At 42.6% G+C, this 19,795-nt stretch overlaps 2 protein-coding genes across 3 annotated transcripts; both read right to left on the bottom strand.

The window, feature by feature from the left end:
• Positions 1 to 10,159: 10,159 nt before the first annotated feature.
• On the bottom strand, positions 10,160 to 18,883 carry LOC123826239 (cAMP-regulated phosphoprotein 19-like). 2 transcript variants are annotated; one of them, XM_045850221.1, is made up of 3 exons: positions 18,848 to 18,883; positions 15,538 to 15,661; positions 10,160 to 11,649 (listed from the first exon to the last, which is right to left on the bottom strand). In XM_045850221.1, the coding sequence occupies exon 3, from the start codon at positions 11,637 to 11,639 to the stop codon at positions 11,298 to 11,300; it is 342 nt and encodes a 113-aa protein (XP_045706177.1). In that variant the 5' UTR covers positions 11,640 to 11,649; positions 15,538 to 15,661; positions 18,848 to 18,883; the 3' UTR covers positions 10,160 to 11,297. The 2 variants fall into 2 exon arrangements, with proteins under 2 accessions (XP_045706177.1, XP_045706183.1); XM_045850227.1 differs by lacking the exon at positions 15,538 to 15,661 and having other exon boundaries at positions 18,848 to 18,868.
• LOC123825981 (zinc finger protein 501-like) lies at positions 12,696 to 14,000 on the bottom strand. Its single transcript, XM_045849640.1, is given in 1 exon segment — positions 12,696 to 14,000. A coding segment is annotated over 1 exon segment (1,305 nt).
• Positions 18,884 to 19,795: the final 912 nt, after the last annotated feature.

Here is a 19,795-nt window from a genome sequence, read left to right as displayed (position 1 = left end):
TCAGGCAGGAAAACGCCCTGCTTCCCGGCTTTCGTTGGCTTAATGCCCCACCTTCGGTGCAGTGGCCTCTGGGTAATGTAGTTTCCCATCTACAGCAATTAGCCTTACTTTCCCAGTCAGTGTCGGTGGCCGATAAATATGTTACGGTTGGGCACAACTGTTACTAGCATAAATACGATTTTAAAAGTTTCACTAAAAATGACTAATTAGAGATACAATAAAGTCATTTATAAAACAAAAAATAAGCCCTGGCTGGCAAGGCTCAGTAGATTGGGTGCCGACCTAGAAACTAAGGGTTAGACCGTTGGATTCCCAGATGGAGCACTTGCTTGGGTTGTGGGCCAGGTCCCCAGTAGGAGGCGCGCGAGAGACAACCACACATTGACGTTTCTCTCCCTCTCTTCCTCCTTCCCCTCTCTCTGAAAATAAATAAATAAAATCATTTAAAAATATATCATTTTAAAGTTTTTAAATATATATAAATCCCATTGTCTTAGGGTTATCTTTACTTATAATTAGTAATTTCCCAATATTGAAATATTTTAGTTTATATTTTTAAAAAACCTTTTCTATACAAATTGCTACTCAATTTCTTTTTCCTAATTGAACCCTAATGGATAATGAATTGATTCTGGCCATAGTTCTAATAGATAATCACATGAGTATAAAAGTTGGTGGGATTGGTCTGGTCAGGCTCTTAGGCTTGACTAAAGAGCTGAACACCTAACCAATGGAAACTTGAGTACTAATAACTCATGACACAGATGATATCATAATTAATCTTTTACCTGGAGCTGATTATGATGAAATGACAAGTGTTGCACATTACTTGAGACCAAAGCCATGCTGCAATGAGTATTAAGGCAGTGAGTGTGATTACAAGGACTGTGGTCATGGAAGAATTCTTTTGAGTTTATCTTATTGCTTGCAAGCAAAAAAATAATAATTTTTTTTAGTCCCAGTGTGAAAAACAGAATGTTGTGAGATAGTCTTAATGGAGCTCTGATTCCTGTGGCTACATTAATCATAGTGCTGAAAGTCAAAACATTAATGTCTTGCAAAATTACAATGAGATTTGAGTACAGTATCACAATTTTTCTGAAGTAAATATAGGGCACTGATTAATAAAATGGGATTCAAAATTATGAACTAGGACAATGAGTTAGATGCAAAAGAAAAGAACAATCTTGAAATCTTAAGTGACTGACTCTCTCTTACCAGGTATCTGGGAGGACTAGCCTTCCTCCACTAATACCACCGGGGCAGCCACCTGTAAAGAAATGCCAATTCTTTGCAAGATTTACCAGAACAACCTATAACTAATACAAATTCTTTTGCATGATCTAGAAAGATAATGGACACATCATAAAATGATGATACTTTGCCAGTATTTTTTTTTTCATAAAATAAGGAGCAACTATGGTTATGGGTTTCTCACCTATTTGACCAGGAAGGGTAAAATATATTAGTAAACCAATAAAATATATGAATGGACCAAATTCATTGACACAGTGAAGTACTAGAGAGTCTAGTAGAGTGCTAGCTTATGAAGCTGGAGGAGGTGGCTCTAACAGTCTACCTTTTCAACTGACTGTGGATTCAATGGCAGTCTTTTGTTTAATGAGGCTGAGATGCCACATGGTATGATGTACAAAACAGAATTGAAACACTTAGGGGTACAGTGCTGGTTTGACCGCAGATATACTAGAATTGTTTTTAAACTTTTAATAAGATACTTATTGATTTTTAGAGAGGGGAAGGGAGGAAGAAAGAAAGAGAGACTAACACCAATATGAGACAGAAATATCGACTGGTTGCATCGGGCATGCCCCTAACTGGGGACCTGGCCTGCAGCCCAGGCATGTATCCTTACCAAGAATCAAAATAAGCAACCTTTCAGTTCACAGGCTGGCACTCACTCAATCCACTAAGCCACATGAGCCAACCAAGGCTCATGTCCTAGTATAGGAATGACACATAGATTAAAATGTCCCCTGTGTAAGAATGACATGCAAATTCATGAAGCTTTCTAAAAAAAAGGAAAAATAAGGAATAGAAATATTCACTGAATGTATTATGTGTGAGAAGTACATATATATATTAATGACATTAATGTGTGAGAAGTATATATGCACACACACACACACACACACACACATATATAAAATGACATTATTTTCTGTATTTCATAATGTTCACATCTTGGAGGCCCACAGACTGGAAAAGACTCCCTCTCCCAGAACTACCTAATTCTAAAAGATAATAAAAAACCTGTCCAACAACCTGTGTTTCTATCTTATGTAAACCAACCAATGCAGAGCTATAACCCAATACACTTCCTTTATCTGACTCTCACACAACAAGCCAGTATTTCCCCTAAATCAACCCAGGGCTAGGTACCAAAATACTAGGGACCAGTCGCATTCCCCAAAGCCTGCCAGAATTATTCAAAGTCACCAGTCCTACATGGTGTAAGCTACCCTGCCTTGCCTATCTCAGGAAAACTACAAGAAACACCTGTGCCCATGTTCTCCTCATTCCTGTCTTCTGACCAACACCGTTGCTTTCCCATGCAGTTGTGTGTGGTACAGCGTGTCCCTGCTCTTGGGAACTGTAAGTAATGAAAACTTCTTACAGATACTTTAAACTCTTCATGTCCCCATTCAGTCACTTCTGTAAATTACAACACTGTGGGTATAATCAAGATAACTGGTGTAGGGAGCTGGGAGACTGACTATGTTCAACCAAAGAGCGTGCATTCCTGATTGCTCTTGGCTAACTGGATTCAATGAAGAACCTATAATGCCAGGGAAGGCACAGCTGGTTCTTGGCCCAGTTGCACTTTGGTTGCATTTCTTTATGCTGTGTCTGTGCATGCTGTCAAGCGAGCCCATGATCATTTACAAGATGATCACAGAGAGGAATGGGGAGGAGTGGTCAAGGCTAAACTTGCCTGCTAAATTGGTGGGGAAGAAACTGAGCTTCCTTCAGTTCTTTAGCATGTCTCTCAATGCCCATGACAGTGACAGTGATTCCTGGGTGGCAGCTCAGTGCTGAGGCACAAATTGGAGGGAGCACCCTGCAGTGATATTAGAAGGAATACCAACAGGGTTTAAATACAAATCACTTTATATGGTGGTGAGGGCCAGCGATGTGCTTGGGGCGACACTGATGACCCCGTCTGGGATGCCAGGGCAATGGTGCTGCCTTCCATGAGGACAGGAAGGCAGGAGTTTGCAGGGAAGATGCAGCATGTGTGTGGGAGGGGTTACAGGTCCTCTAGTGATGTCTGGGTGTTGTTACTAGATGGTCTCACCTCACAGGAAAGGATTCTGGGGTCTGGCTGGATTTGCTATTTTCCCTCAGGGACAGGCAAGAAAACAAGATTGATGTGACCCAGAGTGATCCACTAAATCTTCCCCAGCTCAGACTCTTGCCAGCTGGGCATCCTTTCTGAGCTGAAGATCCCTCCTTTGAGAAGTAGACATAATAAATATTCACCTGCGGGATAATTGCATGGGTGTTAAATGAGACAATCCTCCACAGATCTCCTTAATGTTAGCTCATTATGAAAAGATGCATGGGGGTTCTTATGGGGTGAAATGTGTGCTATGAATCCATACTCTGAAGTTCTAACCCCAGGGCTTAAGAATGTGACTGTATTTGAAAACAGGATCATTTAAAGGTAAAATAGTCCAGAGGGTCAACTGGTGTCCTTAGAAAAAAAGGTTAGGACACAGACACACACACTCATAAGGCCACATGAGGACAGAGAAGACAACTATATGCAAGGCAAGAACAGAGGCATCAGGAAAATCCAACCCTGCTGACACCTTGACTAGATACACCTCCAAGTGTATAAGAAAATAGATTTCTGTTGTTTAAGCTGCCCAGTATGAAGTCCTTTGTTATGGCAGCCCAAGCAGACTAATTAAGGGTCCATTGTCATCCAGGAAGAAGGTCTGCAGACCATCCTGAAAATGAAGAGGGACCCAAGAGGAGGATTTCTCATGGTGCAACTCTGCTGGAAAAGAAGGGAAATGCAGTGGGTCAGATTTCCTGAGACACTGGGCTGTGGACTAGGGATCAATGCTTGGATCCCCAGACTAACTGGGGGTCACTAGAGATTCCCCTTCCAATCCCAGCCCAGGTTCAGTTTCCACTAGTGGAAAGTGGGGATAGTGAGCAGACAGGCCTCAGGGGTTGTGGGAGGATACAAACACCTCAAGAACCAACGAAGGGGCTAGCCTTGGAGTCCTGATCTTTCTGGAAGGTGAAGTGGGTGATGGGGCAGAAATACATTTGGGGGAGGGGGTCAACCCAAGGAGAAAGTTGAGATGTTTATACCTAAGGTGCCTTCTTGGGTTGGGCAGGTTGGCTGGGTTCCCACCTGTCTCTTCCCTAAACTCTAATCCTCCAGCCAGGAGGAGACAAAGAGTGACTACATGGCTTGGACCACCCAAACACCACCATGGGACCTCGAGTAAAAAGTGGCCATACTTCAAGGGTCCTCTGAACACCAAATTAAACTTATCCAGCTTCTACCCTCCTTGGGATTTGAATGTTTCCAGGCTAAATTAGAGCATTTCTTTGCTGAAAACCTACTGCCATTAGTTGCTGAAAAAGTGATTTTTTAAAAGATCTTATTTATTTACTTTTAGAGAGAGGGGAAGAGGGGGAAGAAAGAGAGGAAAAGAAACATTGATCATTTGCCTGTCATACCTGCTCCAACCTGGGACCAATCCCACAACCCAGGCATGTGTCCTGACTAGGAATCCAATCAGTAGCCATTGGCTCTGTGGAATGATGCCCAACCAACTGGTCCACACCAGTGAGAATTGAAAAAGTGATTTTGTTTCCAACCCTGAATGATCCCAATGTTTTACATCATGTGTCACCCAATTTATGGGGAATATTATAAAATAACTCTATCGGGTAGTACCTCTGACTCAAAAAACTACACTATCACCCACAATCTTCTGGAAAAGTTGAAAAAAGCTGTGGCATTCTTAAATTAAAATCAGCAGAACTTTTAAAAGCCTTTGAGCTCCCTTGGCCAAAGGTATTCTCTCACTTGCCCTTATGATCATATAGTCCACTCACTCAGGGGCAAGTCAGTTATTTCTGTTGAAGTACTGAGTGGAAGACCCATGTGTTCAGGGATTTCAGCTTGCATACCAGAGTCTACCTATTATATGCAGGCATAGCAAACTAGTACAAGGAACACAGTTGCTATACTCAGTCCCTATCATCAACTCATTAAAGCCACCTTGTGGACCTGAAAAGAGATATGAAAAAATAAATGGCTGTCCTTCTAAATGAAGTAAAAAAAAAGGTTGAATTGCAGTGAACAGAGGAGGAAGTATAAACATAAATGTGCCAAAAGATACAGTCCCTGGTATCAATATCTGACTTCTGACAAGGCTCTTATTCATCATTCCACAAAAGCAACTCCTGACAACTAATCTTTCCTTCTCCAAATACAAAGTGCATTCTCTCTAAGGGAAAGTAAATTAAGAAGTATATTGTTTACTTTTGTTCTGTGTGATGAATTAAAAAAACTCTTTTCTTCCAAAGTTCTATTTCTCAACATTAGCTCACATAATGGCTTTGTGTGGGTGTGATTTCAATCTTTTTTCATCTTTATTGAGGTATAATGGACAAACATGTACAATATTAATAATAGATGTGATTTTAAACATATGCATTGTGAAAAGCAGCTTAAGACTTTTGATTTGGGAGAGGTGCTTCTTTTTTCTAAAAAAAGCTTACAATTTACTAAAAAACCCAGAGAAACTGGAATTTGTGAACAGCTAAAGGTGTAACTATGAAAAGTCACTGTTTTATTTATCTGACAAATGGAAGTTAGAGAAGTCTAAGAAGAAGTCTGAGTAGGAGAATATGTAGTTTATACTCATGTCTGTATTGTAACCATCTGGATTACATAGGAATAATTCAGAATTTTAAATTTAACATGCAATATTGAACCAACTATATAATACATCAACACCTTAATAAACAATTTTTCAGTGGACAGAGAGACAAGTGGTACACATAGGTGAATACACTTAAAAGACACACCAAATGAAAGCCATAAACATATATTTTATATCCTAATTGCAATCTACCTTAAGTAACTAATAAAATTGAGCATTATCATATTTTAAAAGTATTTTTGTGTACTCAGGTTATCAGGTCCATACATTTTATTTTATTTTTTTAAAGATTTTGTTTATTTTTAGAGACAGGGGAAGAGAGGGAAAAAGAGAGGAAGAGAAATATCAATGTATGGTTGCCTCTCACATGGCCCCCACCGGGGACCAGCCTGCAACCCAGGCATGTGCCCTGACTGGGAATCGAACCCATGACCCTTTGGTTCACAGCCTGTGCTCAATCCATTGAGCTACACCACCCAGGGCTAGGTTCATACATTTTAGAAATGCATTAAGAAAAGCTTACACATTGACATAACAGGAAGTTTAAGTGAAATAACCCACTATTGTGCCTGGGGCTAGAAGGAAGTATCACCATGATGATGAATATGATGGAAGGCTAAGATAGGATTCATGGGATTTCATAACAATATTTTGTTTATGGATATATTTGAAAATAGACATTACAAAGGTAGAATATGTCCCAGTATCAGTAATTTTACTTGTCAAGGAGGAAGCACTGAAAAGGGCAGAAGGTACTGGTTTAAGGGATGCAAGCATGTATGGAAACATCAAAACTCTATTGTAAAAAAAAAATTGTATGTTTTAAATCAATTACACTTATATAAAAGTCTTTTAAAATGTTTAAAACTTACCACTTCCTAATTATTTCAGTTATAATAGATGTTTTTATTGTATTTTTATACATTACCATTCACCTCCCTTATATTTACCTCCCTCCACCCCAATGTTGTTCATGTCCTTCAGTCCTTTTTCCTATTGCTCGACCACTTCACCTTCTACCTTCCCCCTATCAGTGTTAAGGTTACTTATTTCTATTATCAGTATGCTGGAAAAAATATATACTCGTGTGCTGCTAGAATAGTTTACCATCTCGATGTTCAGTGACATCATTTTGGCATTTTGGAACTTGACCATGGTGAGAGTTTTACACCAGGGAAATTGACAAAGATTACAAACCTAGACTTGACTTAATGTATCATTGAACATTTAAACTTAAAGAAAATGGTGTAGAATGTTCACAAAACACATTATACTTATGTGTGATACGTTAGGGTGGTTGGTGATGTGGGCTGTGAAAGAATTCACAAAGAAAATACAGAGAGAAAAGTTTAATTCACTTTCCCCAAGAGGAAAGGGGCCAAGTGCGGAGAATTATGCAGGTGCTGAGGTGTTGGGACTTTGAGGTTTTATTGGATTATAAAAGGGGGATCGTTTGCTATTGGGGGCATTGCAACTCAGGAAGTTTCTGCTGGTTTTGCAGAAGCTGCAGCTGGGTCCAATGTTATTTGCCTGCAGCTGTGAGGGACAGCTAGTTACCTGTTCTTACTTTTCTAGTTTTCCTATTCTGGGAACATAAGCTCATAACAGTAAAGTGGCACACATGTTTAATAAGGTCATAGGCCTGCTTGGCAAATGGCACCAGCTTTGTCCTCTAATTCCCCCTCTCGGTTTTTAAAGTTATTTTACAGCTGTACTTCAGTACTTGCCGTTATTTCACTCTGGAACTCATGATGAATGCTGAAACTGACAAGTACTCAGCAAGCAATGAATGATGAAGCATTTTCTCTTGTGGCCAGCATCATGACTCATACAAGTTCTAGCAAGTGCTATGAGTCCCTAGCAAGCACTGAGTCATTTTTTTTTTCTCTTCAAAATGCAATGAGTACAGGGTTTGGAAGTTCTGAAGTTGATGAGTACTGAGGTATGACTATATTCCTAATGATCTGAGGGGAGTATGGACAAAGGTCTTGTCTTCTTATGTCTACTTCCTACTGTTTAGGGATGTATAGTTGTCCCTACATGAGGGTCTGGGTATGGGTCATTATAGGGAAGAGATTGGAATTGGGCAGCTCAGAAAGTGAGAGCTGTGGCTGGAGGCCATTTGTGGAGGGAATCTCCCAGAGGCTGGATGCTCTATTGAATGTAGGATATGAAATATTTGAGAAGACATGGCCAAAAAGCGAGAATAAAGGCTGCTATAGGCCCTAGGCAGGTAGTTAGCCAGGAAAACCAGGACAAGGTACTGACCTAAAATCCCACCAGTCAAATCCTCCTGAGGCTCCCTCTTTGTAGAATTTGTTGGCTTTGTGAATATTTTTAAACTTGTTTTGTATTTTTCCAGATCAGTTAATGAAAACCCCCCCAGCAATCTTTGTTAAGTGTAGCACAGGTGCCTCCTTGGTTAGCCATTAGGTCTAAGGCCCACCTATTCTCTAGGACTACTCCTTCTAGGAAGGTGATTTGTTCTTGCAGGGTATTAATTTGGTTGGCTAAATCAATTATCTGTTGAGTTACTTCTAAGGAGTCACTGGGCTGTAAAAATGGAGTTCAAAAGGCCTCTGATGCCAGTCCCTACTCCGACTGCAATGCTAGTTATGGTGATTATGACTAAGTCCCCCTTTTTGACTCTTGTGGGTTGGGAGTATAAAGGGAAAGGTATATTGTCATTGATGAGGGTGAGTTTGGGAATAATTTTAACAGGAGTACAAGTGCCTGTCCAGTTAGCAGGTAAATATAGATAGACCTAATCCCTGCAGAAGTAGGTGTGATTTCTTGAGTTGAGAAAAATATTAATCATGATATTGAAGGCTTGTATAATCCTTTACTGCATGTCTCAATGTCCTCAGAGGTCGCAGCTAGAACAGTTCCTGCCAGTGGGAGAAGGCATGCAGTGTGAATTAGAAGAGAAATTGAAGACCCAGTTGAAAGGGGGAATTGTAGAGTCCCAGCCAATATTACAATTTTGGAGAGTGAATAACTTTTTATACTTACCAGTTTGTTCTTTGTTTTGTGGCTGGAACCAGAAGTTATGATTATTTGAAGGGGTACATGTTCTGGGGGCCTGGGCAAATAGAAGTGCAAAAGTAACTAGCTTGCTTCCACATGATAGTTATATTGGGGGGCTTGGGGATATAGATTTTGTAAAAAGGGGAGAGGTGGAGTAGTAGATTAGGCTAGTTGAGGAAGTAGTATCCAAAGAGGCCCATGACTGAGGAGATAGGATAGACAAATGACTGCAGTTCTTAGATATATTAGAAGAGGATCCACCTGATGGTCCTGGTGTATTCTCAGCTGTTAAGGCAGAGGAAGGCTTGGCTAAAGAGATCTACAGAGGAAGTTACTGGTCCTTGAATATTATATTGAACTTGTTGGTGTAGGTGATTGAGAGGTATGTGATTTGCTGTGAGCTTAACCCTTTTATTAATGGCCCATCTGGGTTAATTGAAATAGGTGGGGACTGGATAAGTAGGTCTCTAATTGGCTCCATTCTGAAGGAGGGATAAGAATCACTCCTAGTCCCCTCTGAGAGATGTTGGCGGAGATCCAACAATTCCTGTAGGGTTAAGTAGCCTCATTGTTTAGAAAATTAAGAGCCTCCTGCACTGTAGGTAGGTAAGGGTTTTGGAAGAGAATGTTTTCCAAGGAAGAAAAGATTAGGAGTTACATTTAAGGCTTTTCTCCAGTATAAATTTTCTGGAGCAGAATGAGGGGAGAATTGTGGCTAAAATATTTTCCACATTTAGCCCTGGATGGTGTAATGGATTGAGTACAGGCCTGTGAAGCAAGAGGTCACTGGTTCAATTCCCAGTCAGGTAACATGCCTGGATTGTGGGCCAGGTCCCCAGTAGGGGACACATGAGGGACAATCACACACTGATGTCTCTCCCTCTCTTTCTCCTTCCCTTTCCCTCTAAAAATAAAATCTTAAAAAAAGAGAAGATTCTCCAAGTTCACTATACTCACTTTCTTTTTTTTATTATAAAGTTCTTTTTATTTAAACAATTGTCAAATATTAAGACATAATACAGGAATAAGAATGGTTAACTGAAGTTATAGGGAAAACATCATCATAAAACAGCATTCAGCAGAGCAAATTTCAAGAGTAAGGATACACTATGCTTCCAAATAGACTGACTAGCACAGGCCAACATGATTTGAGTCAAAGAAGCAATTAAAAAAGAGGAGGGAGGGGCCACAGGACACAGAGTATTGAAGCCTTTTATTCTAGTGTCCCCAAAATTGTGGAAGTAAAAAGTTTCTACATTTAAAAAGTTTATATAAATTACATGAATTGCAATTTTTCATAAAAGTCAAAATGAAATGTTCTGCATAGGACAAAAGATATGCCTAAGCAACATATTGTATTTGCACAAGGCCACTGAATGTCATGGATATTGGTAACAAATGAAAAAGCTTAAGTTTACGGCAGACTGAGGAAAGATTTCAGTTTGGTATTCTATAAGCCCACAACTGTAAACTACTCTCACTTTACAAAAGCTCTAATGGCATACAGAGTTTTGTGTAGGAACTTTTGTGCTTCTGGTTGGCACATCATCTATTTTTTAATATGTGAAATTAATACAGACATTTGGGAGAGGTTGTGCAAAACTACTGTATTTACAAAAATGGCACAAAAGTGAATTCAACAGTCGATGCACATGCATACTTCATTCATATCTTTAACAACAAAAGGTATTGTAACTATATAACTGAATGAGAACATTAGCTTCAATGGCAGCTGTTAAGCACTAGGGTCACATAAGTTACACCAGAATGGGCAAATATTGCCCAAGTAAACTTCTATTGTTAAAGCTGAATCAGGTTTAAGGCCATTCAAGTTCAAGCACAGAAATACAAATCTTTTGGAGCCCCATCTATTGGTGTTTGAAATATGTGACCTTTCTTCCAACTTGTGGTCTTAAACTTCTGTTTTATAAAATCCAAAAGGAAGATACAGAAGAAATCAATACAGTAAAGGTTAATTAAATAAGAGTAACACACAAAGCTAATTAGGATGAATTAAAGAAAGCCAAAACATTAAAATTGTAAAACTTGCTTGGTAGTTTGTTATGACCAGTCCTACACTAGGAGTTAGGTAATATATACAATTATTTTCAAGTAGATTACTTCATGTTGCTCTAACATGTTCTCTCCATCAGTGCACTGTTAAGCTAATCAAAACCTCTACACATGTATCTTCCCTTACAATAGCAGCACACACTACCACTACCTGCAAAGCTGTCACTCTCAAATGACTTAGTGAATAAAAAGAAATAAGCAGGGAAGTAACATATTAAGGAAAAACAATGGGAATTAGAAGATGCATGCAGTTCAGCTCTTTTAATCAGCCAGCCAGCTTGCTAGCAACAAGGATGGCTTCCGTTGAGGAAGGTCCTGTGGAGTGGGAATGTGATCACCAGTGACCTCTGTCTTATCCGGAGCTGCAGTAGGAAGTTGCTTGTTCTTCATTTTTGCTTTAGCCATGTTGTGATCCCTAGAATCAAAATATTTTTGCCCTTTCTGTAATCGTTTCCTTAAGAAATCTGAACCTCCAGGCTTTTGTCCCAGATGAGGATACCTTGCTTTTAATTTTGCTTCTTCGGCTTTCTCTGGATTAGTCACTTTATCTTCCATTTCCTTCTGTTCCTCCGCGGAGGCTGCCTCGGGGACCTCCGCGGGCATACTGCTCCCTCTGCGGACAAGACACCGGGAAAAGATGCAATTACCAGGTGGCCCAGGCTGCCCGGCCTCTGTGCCGCCTCAGGCCCTCCCGCCCTACCTCCCCAACCTAGCGCCAGGGCTGCTTCTGCCCGCGGAAATGGCACTATACTCACTTTCTTTCCCCACAGTAAACTGGTATGAAATGAGGCTAGAGAAATGGCTAAATAATTCCACATATTTGCAACACTCATAATGTTTTTCTCTAGAATGAATTGGACAGTGCTGAATAACACTGGAGAGTTTCATGAAGAATTTCCCACAGTAACTATACTGATAAGACATTTCTATTTCTTTTAAGATTGTATTTATTTATTTATTTATTTTTAGACATAAAGGAAGGGAGGGAGAAAGAGAGGGAGAGAAGCATCAGTGTGTGGTTGCCTCTTGTGTGCACACTAGGGACCCAGCCCACAACTGAGGCATGTGTCCTGACTGGGAATCGAACCAGTGACCCTTCAGTTTGCAGGCCGGCACTCAATCCACTGACCCACACCAGCCAGGGCTGATAGAAACATTTCTTAAGTGTGAACTTTACATCAGATTAAGTGAAATATTTGCATAACCCTGGCTGCCTTGGTTAAAGCATTGTCCTGATACCCCAGGGTTAAGGATTTGATCCTTGGTTATGCCACACATAATAACCAACTAATGAATATATAATTAAGTGGAACATCAAATCAATATTCCTGCCTCTTCTCCTTCTCTCTATTCTCCCTTTATCTAGAATGAAATTAAAAAAAAAAAACTTGTCTACATGTTTTTCCACATTTGTTTCACTCATAAGGTTTTGCTCTACTATGAAGTACGATGTGTCAGGGAAAGACTAGAGCTTTGTCTAGCTTCCCTCATTTATGCACTCATAAGGTTGTTCCCCAGTATAACCTTTGCAGTGACCAATGAGCTTACTGCTTTGTCCCACTTCCCACATCACTACACTACAAAAGGCTTTTCTCCAGTGTAAAGTCTCCAGTGGTCAATGAGAGTAGATCTTTGTTTGAAGGACTGCTACAATCACACTTAAAGGGCTTCTTCTCCCGTGTGAATTCTCTGGTGTTGCAGGAGGCTAAAGCTTCAGCTGAAGGACTTCCCACAATCACAACATTCATGCAGCTTTTCTCCACTGTGAACACTCTCATGTCTAAAAAGGGAAGATTTGTAGCTAAAATATTTCCCACAAACACTACACTTATGTGGCTTTTCTCCAGTGTGAACTCTCTGGTGACGAAGGAGGCCAGTCCTTTGGCTGAAAGACTTCCCACAATCACTACACACATATGGCTTTTCTCCAGAGTGAACTCTGTCATGTGTTAGGAGATGATATTTGCGACTAAAAGATTTCCCACATACACTACACTCATAAGGCCTTTCACCAGTGTGAGCTCTACGGTGCTCAATGATCTTACCGCTTTGTCTAAAAGACTTCCCACAATCACTATACTCAAAAGGCTTTTCACCAGTGTGAATTCTCTGATGTTTGATGAGAAAAAAGGAAAGGCGAAAAGACTTCCCACATTCACTACACTCATAAGGTTTTTCACCAGTGTGAATTCTCTGATGCTGAACAAGGACAAATTTGGGGCGAAGGCATTTCCCACAAACAGTGGACTCATATTGCTTTTCTCTATTGTGAATTCTCCAGTGTTGAGTGAGGCTAGAGCTTTGGCTGAAGGACTTTTCACAATCACTACAATCTTGCAACTTTTCTCCACTATGAACTCCCCAATGTGGAATGAGTTTCAAAGTTTGTCTGAAGGCCTTCCCACTTTTGCTATTCTCATAAAGCTCTTTTCCAGAACAGATACTCTCACATTGAACAAGTTTCTGCCTGTGACTGGCAGCTTCTTCATATTCAACTGATGGATGATGAGTTTTTCTCCCATGAAAGGCCTGCCCACTCTCACTGCCACTGTGTGGCTCTTCAGTGTTAGGAATGGCTGGATGGGGGAAAAAGCTTGAGATGGCTGGGAAGGCTTTCCCAATATCCCTACTGATGAAAAGTGGCCCTGATACGTAAAAGCCACACCTAGTCACAAAGGAGGCCTTGTTCTTATGTCCTTTCCAGGGCTTCTCTCCACTGGCAGGTCTTTGTTGCTGGTATAGGTTTCCACGGAAACAGAAGTCTCTCATACACACATCACTGAAGAATGCTTTCTGCTCAAGGTATGCTGTTTGCAGCTCAGTTAGATGCAAAATATCTTTCAAGACTGAGACACACTGCTCACAAGGATGGGTCTTCTGAGTTGTTGGAGCTTTCTTAGAAGCCTCCACCTGTGACTCTCCTACAGATACACTCTGCTCACAAGGGGCCTCCTCATACTCCATTTTATGCCTACAACCTGAAAGCAGAAAAATGCTGAGAAAATTGATGTGGCCTTTGGTAGGAGGGGCAAAACATATAATAAAGGTGTGTTAGACACAATACGATAGTTTCATGAGATTGTCTAAAACTAAGAGAACTTAGGGCATATTTAAGGAAATGCTGCTTTGCAATGCTGGGCCTCTAAAGATCACAAAGAGACCTCACCAGAAAAAGGACAAACATGGCATGCACCACATGGAAAAGAAGCAGATCTCCAATTGATGTTCCGCTAACAGTGTTCATCAGGGCTTGTCTACCAGTGACCTGGGCAAAATGTGCTGAAGATTGATTATGTCCTGTTCCTAATAAAATTCAGTAAATAAGTAGCTGGTATCTGAAGACTATTTAAGGTGTATGAGCAACTTATAATACCTGCACAGGTCAATGCTGGAGAATATTGCAGAGGGAGCCTTGCAAGGGAATGGGTGATACATAGAGGCCACAAACTTATAGGTAGCCAGGAGCCAGGAAGTCACAGATGAAATAACAAGTCAGCAAAGTGTAGGATGGGAAAGCACAGGTAGAAATGAGGTGTGGCCATTGGCACTTGCATCAAAACAATACTGGACACAGGACAGGTTTTTGGTATGGTATGTCTTGACCTCCACCAGTTGGCACTCATCAGAGCCAGGCCTCCTCTGAGACCATCCTGCAAGTGAAAGAACTAGTGTTCTCCTTATACCCTCTTGTATGTACTAGACTCAGAACATGAACAATTTGAGTATTAATGAAAAACAACAGATGTGATCAGGTAGCACTGGCCCAGTGCAACTTGACATGTACTAATATTCATGGAAAGTAGTATTACAAAAAATATATACCTCAAGGGCAGTTTTATAAGAACAGCCGATGGTTAATGTAAGTAATGACCAAGACGTCTAGTCTGCCTGTGTCTACAGGCAGTCACAAAGGAATATTAGCTAAGGAAAGTAGGGCAGAACTGGAGGCCGTGGATCTAAACACAGTCAACCTGCCAAGGACAGGGTAAACAAGGTAGAATATATTAGCTGTTTGGAAGACTCCTGCTCCCAGATACTTCTCTGCACTTTCTTTTTTTTTTTTTTAAGATTTTATTTATTTATTTATTTTTTTTTTTGAGAGAGAGAAGGGGAGGGAGGGAAAAAGAGAGGGGGAGAAATGTCAATGTGTGGTTGTCTCTCATGCACCCGCCCCACTGGCCCATAACCCAGGCATGTGCCCTGACTGGGAATTGAACCAGTGACCCTTTGGTTTGCAGGCTAGTGCTCAATCCACTGAGTCACACAAGCCAGGGCTTCCCTGCACTTTCTTAGGCAACAGGTGTTAGAACTCCTTGGGAAGTTCATGGCTCAGAACACTCCAAACAGCTTAGCATTGGAAGTCACAACACAGATGACAAGAAAGTGGGGAAAATCAGCAGAGCCTAAGGGTCAGGCTGTGGGAAACACAAAACTACCTCTGGAGAAAATAGGGAAGGAAGGTCAACACCTGAGAACACAATGAGAGATGTAAAGGTCTTACCCATAGATGCTACAAGGGCAAAGACTTGCAGCATTACTTCACAGTACAGAAGTCTCTGAGCCTCAACAAGGAGCCTCCACTCCTCTTGGGAGAAGGCAATGGCCACATCTGCCAAGTTCATATCCTGTCAGAATGGGGAGAGTTCATTCCATGATCAGCTTCTCTCCTCGGATTCCAATGTCCTACCCACGACACTCCACATCTACTTGCTCACTCGACTTCCCATATCAGGGAGGATACCAGGTTTTGGTGCCAACCATATCACTCTCTCCTTATATTCCCTCTGATACTGTGTCTTCCCACAACAGTAGAAAGATGGCTGGATAGATGATACCTGAGCTCTGGGTCAGGCACGTTGGTCACAATGCATCTTGTTAATACAGTGGATATCGCAAATGTAGGTTAGGGAGAGAAGTTGGCCATAAATATTGTGGAGTGATTTGACACTGGTCTTGTCAGGCAGCACCCCTTTGGTCTCCTGGTTGTCCTTCCAAGTCACAAAAAATATGGCCACGCTTCAACCTATGACTCCAATGCTGGACCCTGAGGCCATCAGTTTACTAACCTCAGCACATAATTTTTTGAACCACACCTTCTCTCACACAGCTACATCCCAATGGGCACAACTTCAAAGGTAGCAATGCCCTGCCATGATGAGGACAATGTGTCCCCAATCAGCCTCTTCCCCAGGATTCTAATTTCAACACTTCCTTATCCATTTTCTGTTTACCCTTCTCCCACTCCTATCCCAGTAGATGTTTTCCATCAGTCACTACCTCATCAAGGTCCTACTAATTACTATATCGGCCCTCAACAACAATAGGCACGTGGACAGACAAATGGAGTCTAATCTCTGGACTGGGCATGTAGAATCACAACACCCCTTTTTTCAGCAAATTCTTCTAAGGTTTCCCATATCAGTTCTTCCAGTGACCACCAGATATGGGCTCATCCTTCATTCGTTCTCATGTCAAGGACAGGGCCCTGGGGCCATAAATTCACACTCTGCTTCCAAAGTGCACCTCTGTCTTCCTACCATACTTCTCTCTCACAGTGCACATCCTCAGCCCCAGCCTCCTCCTGTCCATGTCACAGTTATTGCCTTGGCCTCTCTACTCATTACTCAGCATATATAGTCCAGAGAAAACACAGTAAATCCAAATTTACTGTGTTAGTAAATCCAAGGATCAAGTACTACCCAGACTCTGATGGTCCCCACTGACAGTGGCTAGCTACCTTGATTCCTGCTGTGAAAGCCAGCCTCCCTGAGGGTTCCTTGCTTCAACTTAACCTACCGAGAACCACATCAGATCTCAGATATGCATAACCCTCCTCCACGGGTGCTGCACCTGATGTCCTGGTACCACTCTCAGCCTTCCTCTCTCCACCTCACTCTCACTGCACGGTGAGCCCCATTTGTCCAGTACCCCATGCCCCATGAGTCTCACAGATGAACACATGCCCCTACACTTCATCTGTCAGCCTGATTGGGACACCCCAGGCCACATCAAGGGTCACAACAAAGTCCTGGTAAGTCTTTAGAGCAGTGAATTCCCAGCCCCAGTCTCCTGTGTGAAATACTCTCAGGCTTACAATCCATCTCACATCCATTCATCCCTTGTAGGTGATGGCCACCTGTCAAATCATACTCTCTCCTCATCTCTCTACATGGCTATTTCCATCCATACCCTGTGTTGTGACACCCACATCCCACAACTAGAAGCCCCAATAAGAAACCCAGTCATCAGGCCCACCCTGTTCTTACTAAGCTACTGCTACCATTATCTTCCTGACCAGCATTCCCCATACCAAAGTGAACTACAGCTCCTCCCTGACCCATATACCCTCCACTAACCTCTGGAGAAGTCTCCATCCTGAACTTCTCACAGTTCCAGACACCCATGAACTGCTCTCTAAAACATCTCATAACCTGTTAACAGGCCAAAAATAAACTTCTGATATCCCCAGCTATGGTTTTCCTTTTCTCATATGATAATGCTTCCATAACTCCCACAGCTAAAACCAAACCATGAAGTCATTCCTGACTCCTACCTCTCTCTCAACCTCAAAGTTAGAAAACTTTGGCGACCACACCAAATCATCCACCCAGATTCCAACTGATTCTCTCACCTCCATGGCCACCTTTCTAGTTCTTCACACTCACCTAGATTATAGGAGCAGCCTCCTGCCTGGTCCTCCTATCACCTCCCTCACACCCACACTCTTCTCCATGCTGCAGCTTTAGGGAACCCAATGAGACCTGGGTCAGATCACCTGTCTCCACTGCTGCACATCTCCCATTGCTCCCATCACTTGCAGAATACACAGCCAACTTGTCACAAAGCTCCTCTAGACCTGACTCCTGCCCCATTGGTCCCAATTCCCATAAGAAAGGATATCTACAGGTTTCTGAACCAGCTCAGTCTCTCCTCCAAGCCTTTGCAAATTTTGGTACCCAGTCCTGGGAGGAGGTCCTCTCACATCTCATTTCACTGACTGCCAAAAATAGCGATCATTTCACATAAGTCAAAACCTGGACCGAGAACCCTGGGCTTGGCATCTGTTCGAGGTCCCTAGTCCCAAGGGTGGAAAGAATGGCACACAGTCCAGGACACCTCTATCTCAGAGACCATAAGAGTAAGAAACCCTGAAATAAACTCCACAAACCAGTACCCTGAGGGATTCTGCAGTCGCAGGAATTTGTGGAAAGAGAAAGGTCTGTTGAGAACCTCGCCACCACCGCTAGGACCCACGGGCTCAGGACTCTAAGTGCCCTGGCCCGGCCTGGAGTCAGGTGCCCTCGCACTGACGGCACTACCTCAGGGCCTCTATGCTCAGTGCAGACTCTGCCAGTCACGCCACTTTTTACAGGATTCATCTTCCCGTCCTCAACTGTTATCACCTCTTCTGTCCTGGTCTCTCCTTTCTCTGAGCTGGGTTTGGAAAACGTTCCAACCCGATCTCAGCCAATGTCCCTCTTCTGTTCAACCTTCCACAGCCACCGCGTCCCATGATGAAAGTAAAACGCCTCACTTATAACTTTACATCATGTACTGCGTCATGTTTAGACACAAAACGGGGCACAGGTTCCCTAGAATCTTAACTTCGGAGACGCCTCTGAGCGTCTTACAGGGCGTACACTCAACTCGTCACCCTCTCCCACACGGTCACACCGTGTGTCACCCACGAGCGCCGCCCGGTCCTGAACGCCGACGCTGGGCTGCAGGACCTGGCGGGCGCAGCGCACCCGGGTTGCAGGGCTCGGCGAGGTTATAGGGGGAAGGGACTGAGGGGTGGGGAGTGCTCTCACCTTAGCCGGGCGCCTCAGCGGAGCCGCGGCCAACGCACTTGGAGAGTGGAGCGAACGCTACGAGGCTCAGAGGCCCCAGTCAGGCCACCAGTGAGCGTGGAACCTGGCTCCGCACAATAGGGACTACTCGCGCGGCGCCTGCTCCGTGCAGGCGCAGCTTTCTGGAACCTGACTGGGAGAACTGGCGAGAGAGGTCAAAATGACCGCCACTGAAGGATGTTCCGCCCTAATCGGATAGTGTGAACCAATGGGCGGCCTTCTCGGCTCTAGAGGGCTGAAGCTTGCCAGTGCTGTGCGAATTGCCCTCTGGGTAATGTAGTTTTCTCAGCCACAGAGGCAGCATTAGCTGCCTATCACTGAACCTAAGGGGTAATGGCGTTGTGACACAGGGAGTAACACCGGGGAATGAGGACTTTAGATTTCAGGTTTCTAGGGAGTGTTTTCTCCAACTGATTACTTGCTTAGAGACGTTATTTCAGACTCTGTGAAGCGCAGAATTCTATGAGACAATAAAGTATTATTTCAAATCTAAACTGACATACATTCTCACTGAGAATCAAAATGCATCCTCTCTTGCATGGAAAGTGTTAAATATTTCCTGCCATTCAAATGCATGGAGTCAAAAGCTGATTTGGATTCCGACCAAGGGTGTCTGTCTGTAGTCTTGTGGATGCAACAAACAAATTCACACGAACTGCAGAAGTCCTGTGGAGAAAAGGGAGAGCATTGAGAGGCCCTCAACCCTTGCCTGGAGAGGCTTAACTGCTTTTCTGGGAGCATTACATCAACAAAGGTCCTCATTCCTTTTGCACAGGTTTGCTTAGGTGATTATCTTTTACAGATAAAGGAAGGAATGTTGCTGACTACTTCTTAGGGATAACAAAGAGAAGAATGTTGCAAATGCAAGGAAAAAAGTGGTTGAACTGGTTACACTCTGTCCTTGGGGGG

This window comes from Phyllostomus hastatus, unplaced genomic scaffold (assembly GCF_019186645.2).
Source record: "Phyllostomus hastatus isolate PE091 unplaced genomic scaffold, TTU_PhHast_1.1 phas_contig_133, whole genome shotgun sequence".
NCBI lineage: Eukaryota > Metazoa > Chordata > Mammalia > Chiroptera > Phyllostomidae > Phyllostomus > Phyllostomus hastatus.
Note: the sequence above shows the minus strand (reverse complement) of the source record. Positions and strands in the feature narration are given on the sequence as shown.

What these genes read in the sequence shown, in the direction of transcription:
- LOC123826239 (XM_045850221.1), bottom strand. Translation starts at nt 11,639, where the DNA reads ATGCCCGCGGAGGTCCCCGAGGCAGCCTCCGCGGAGGAACAGAAGGAA.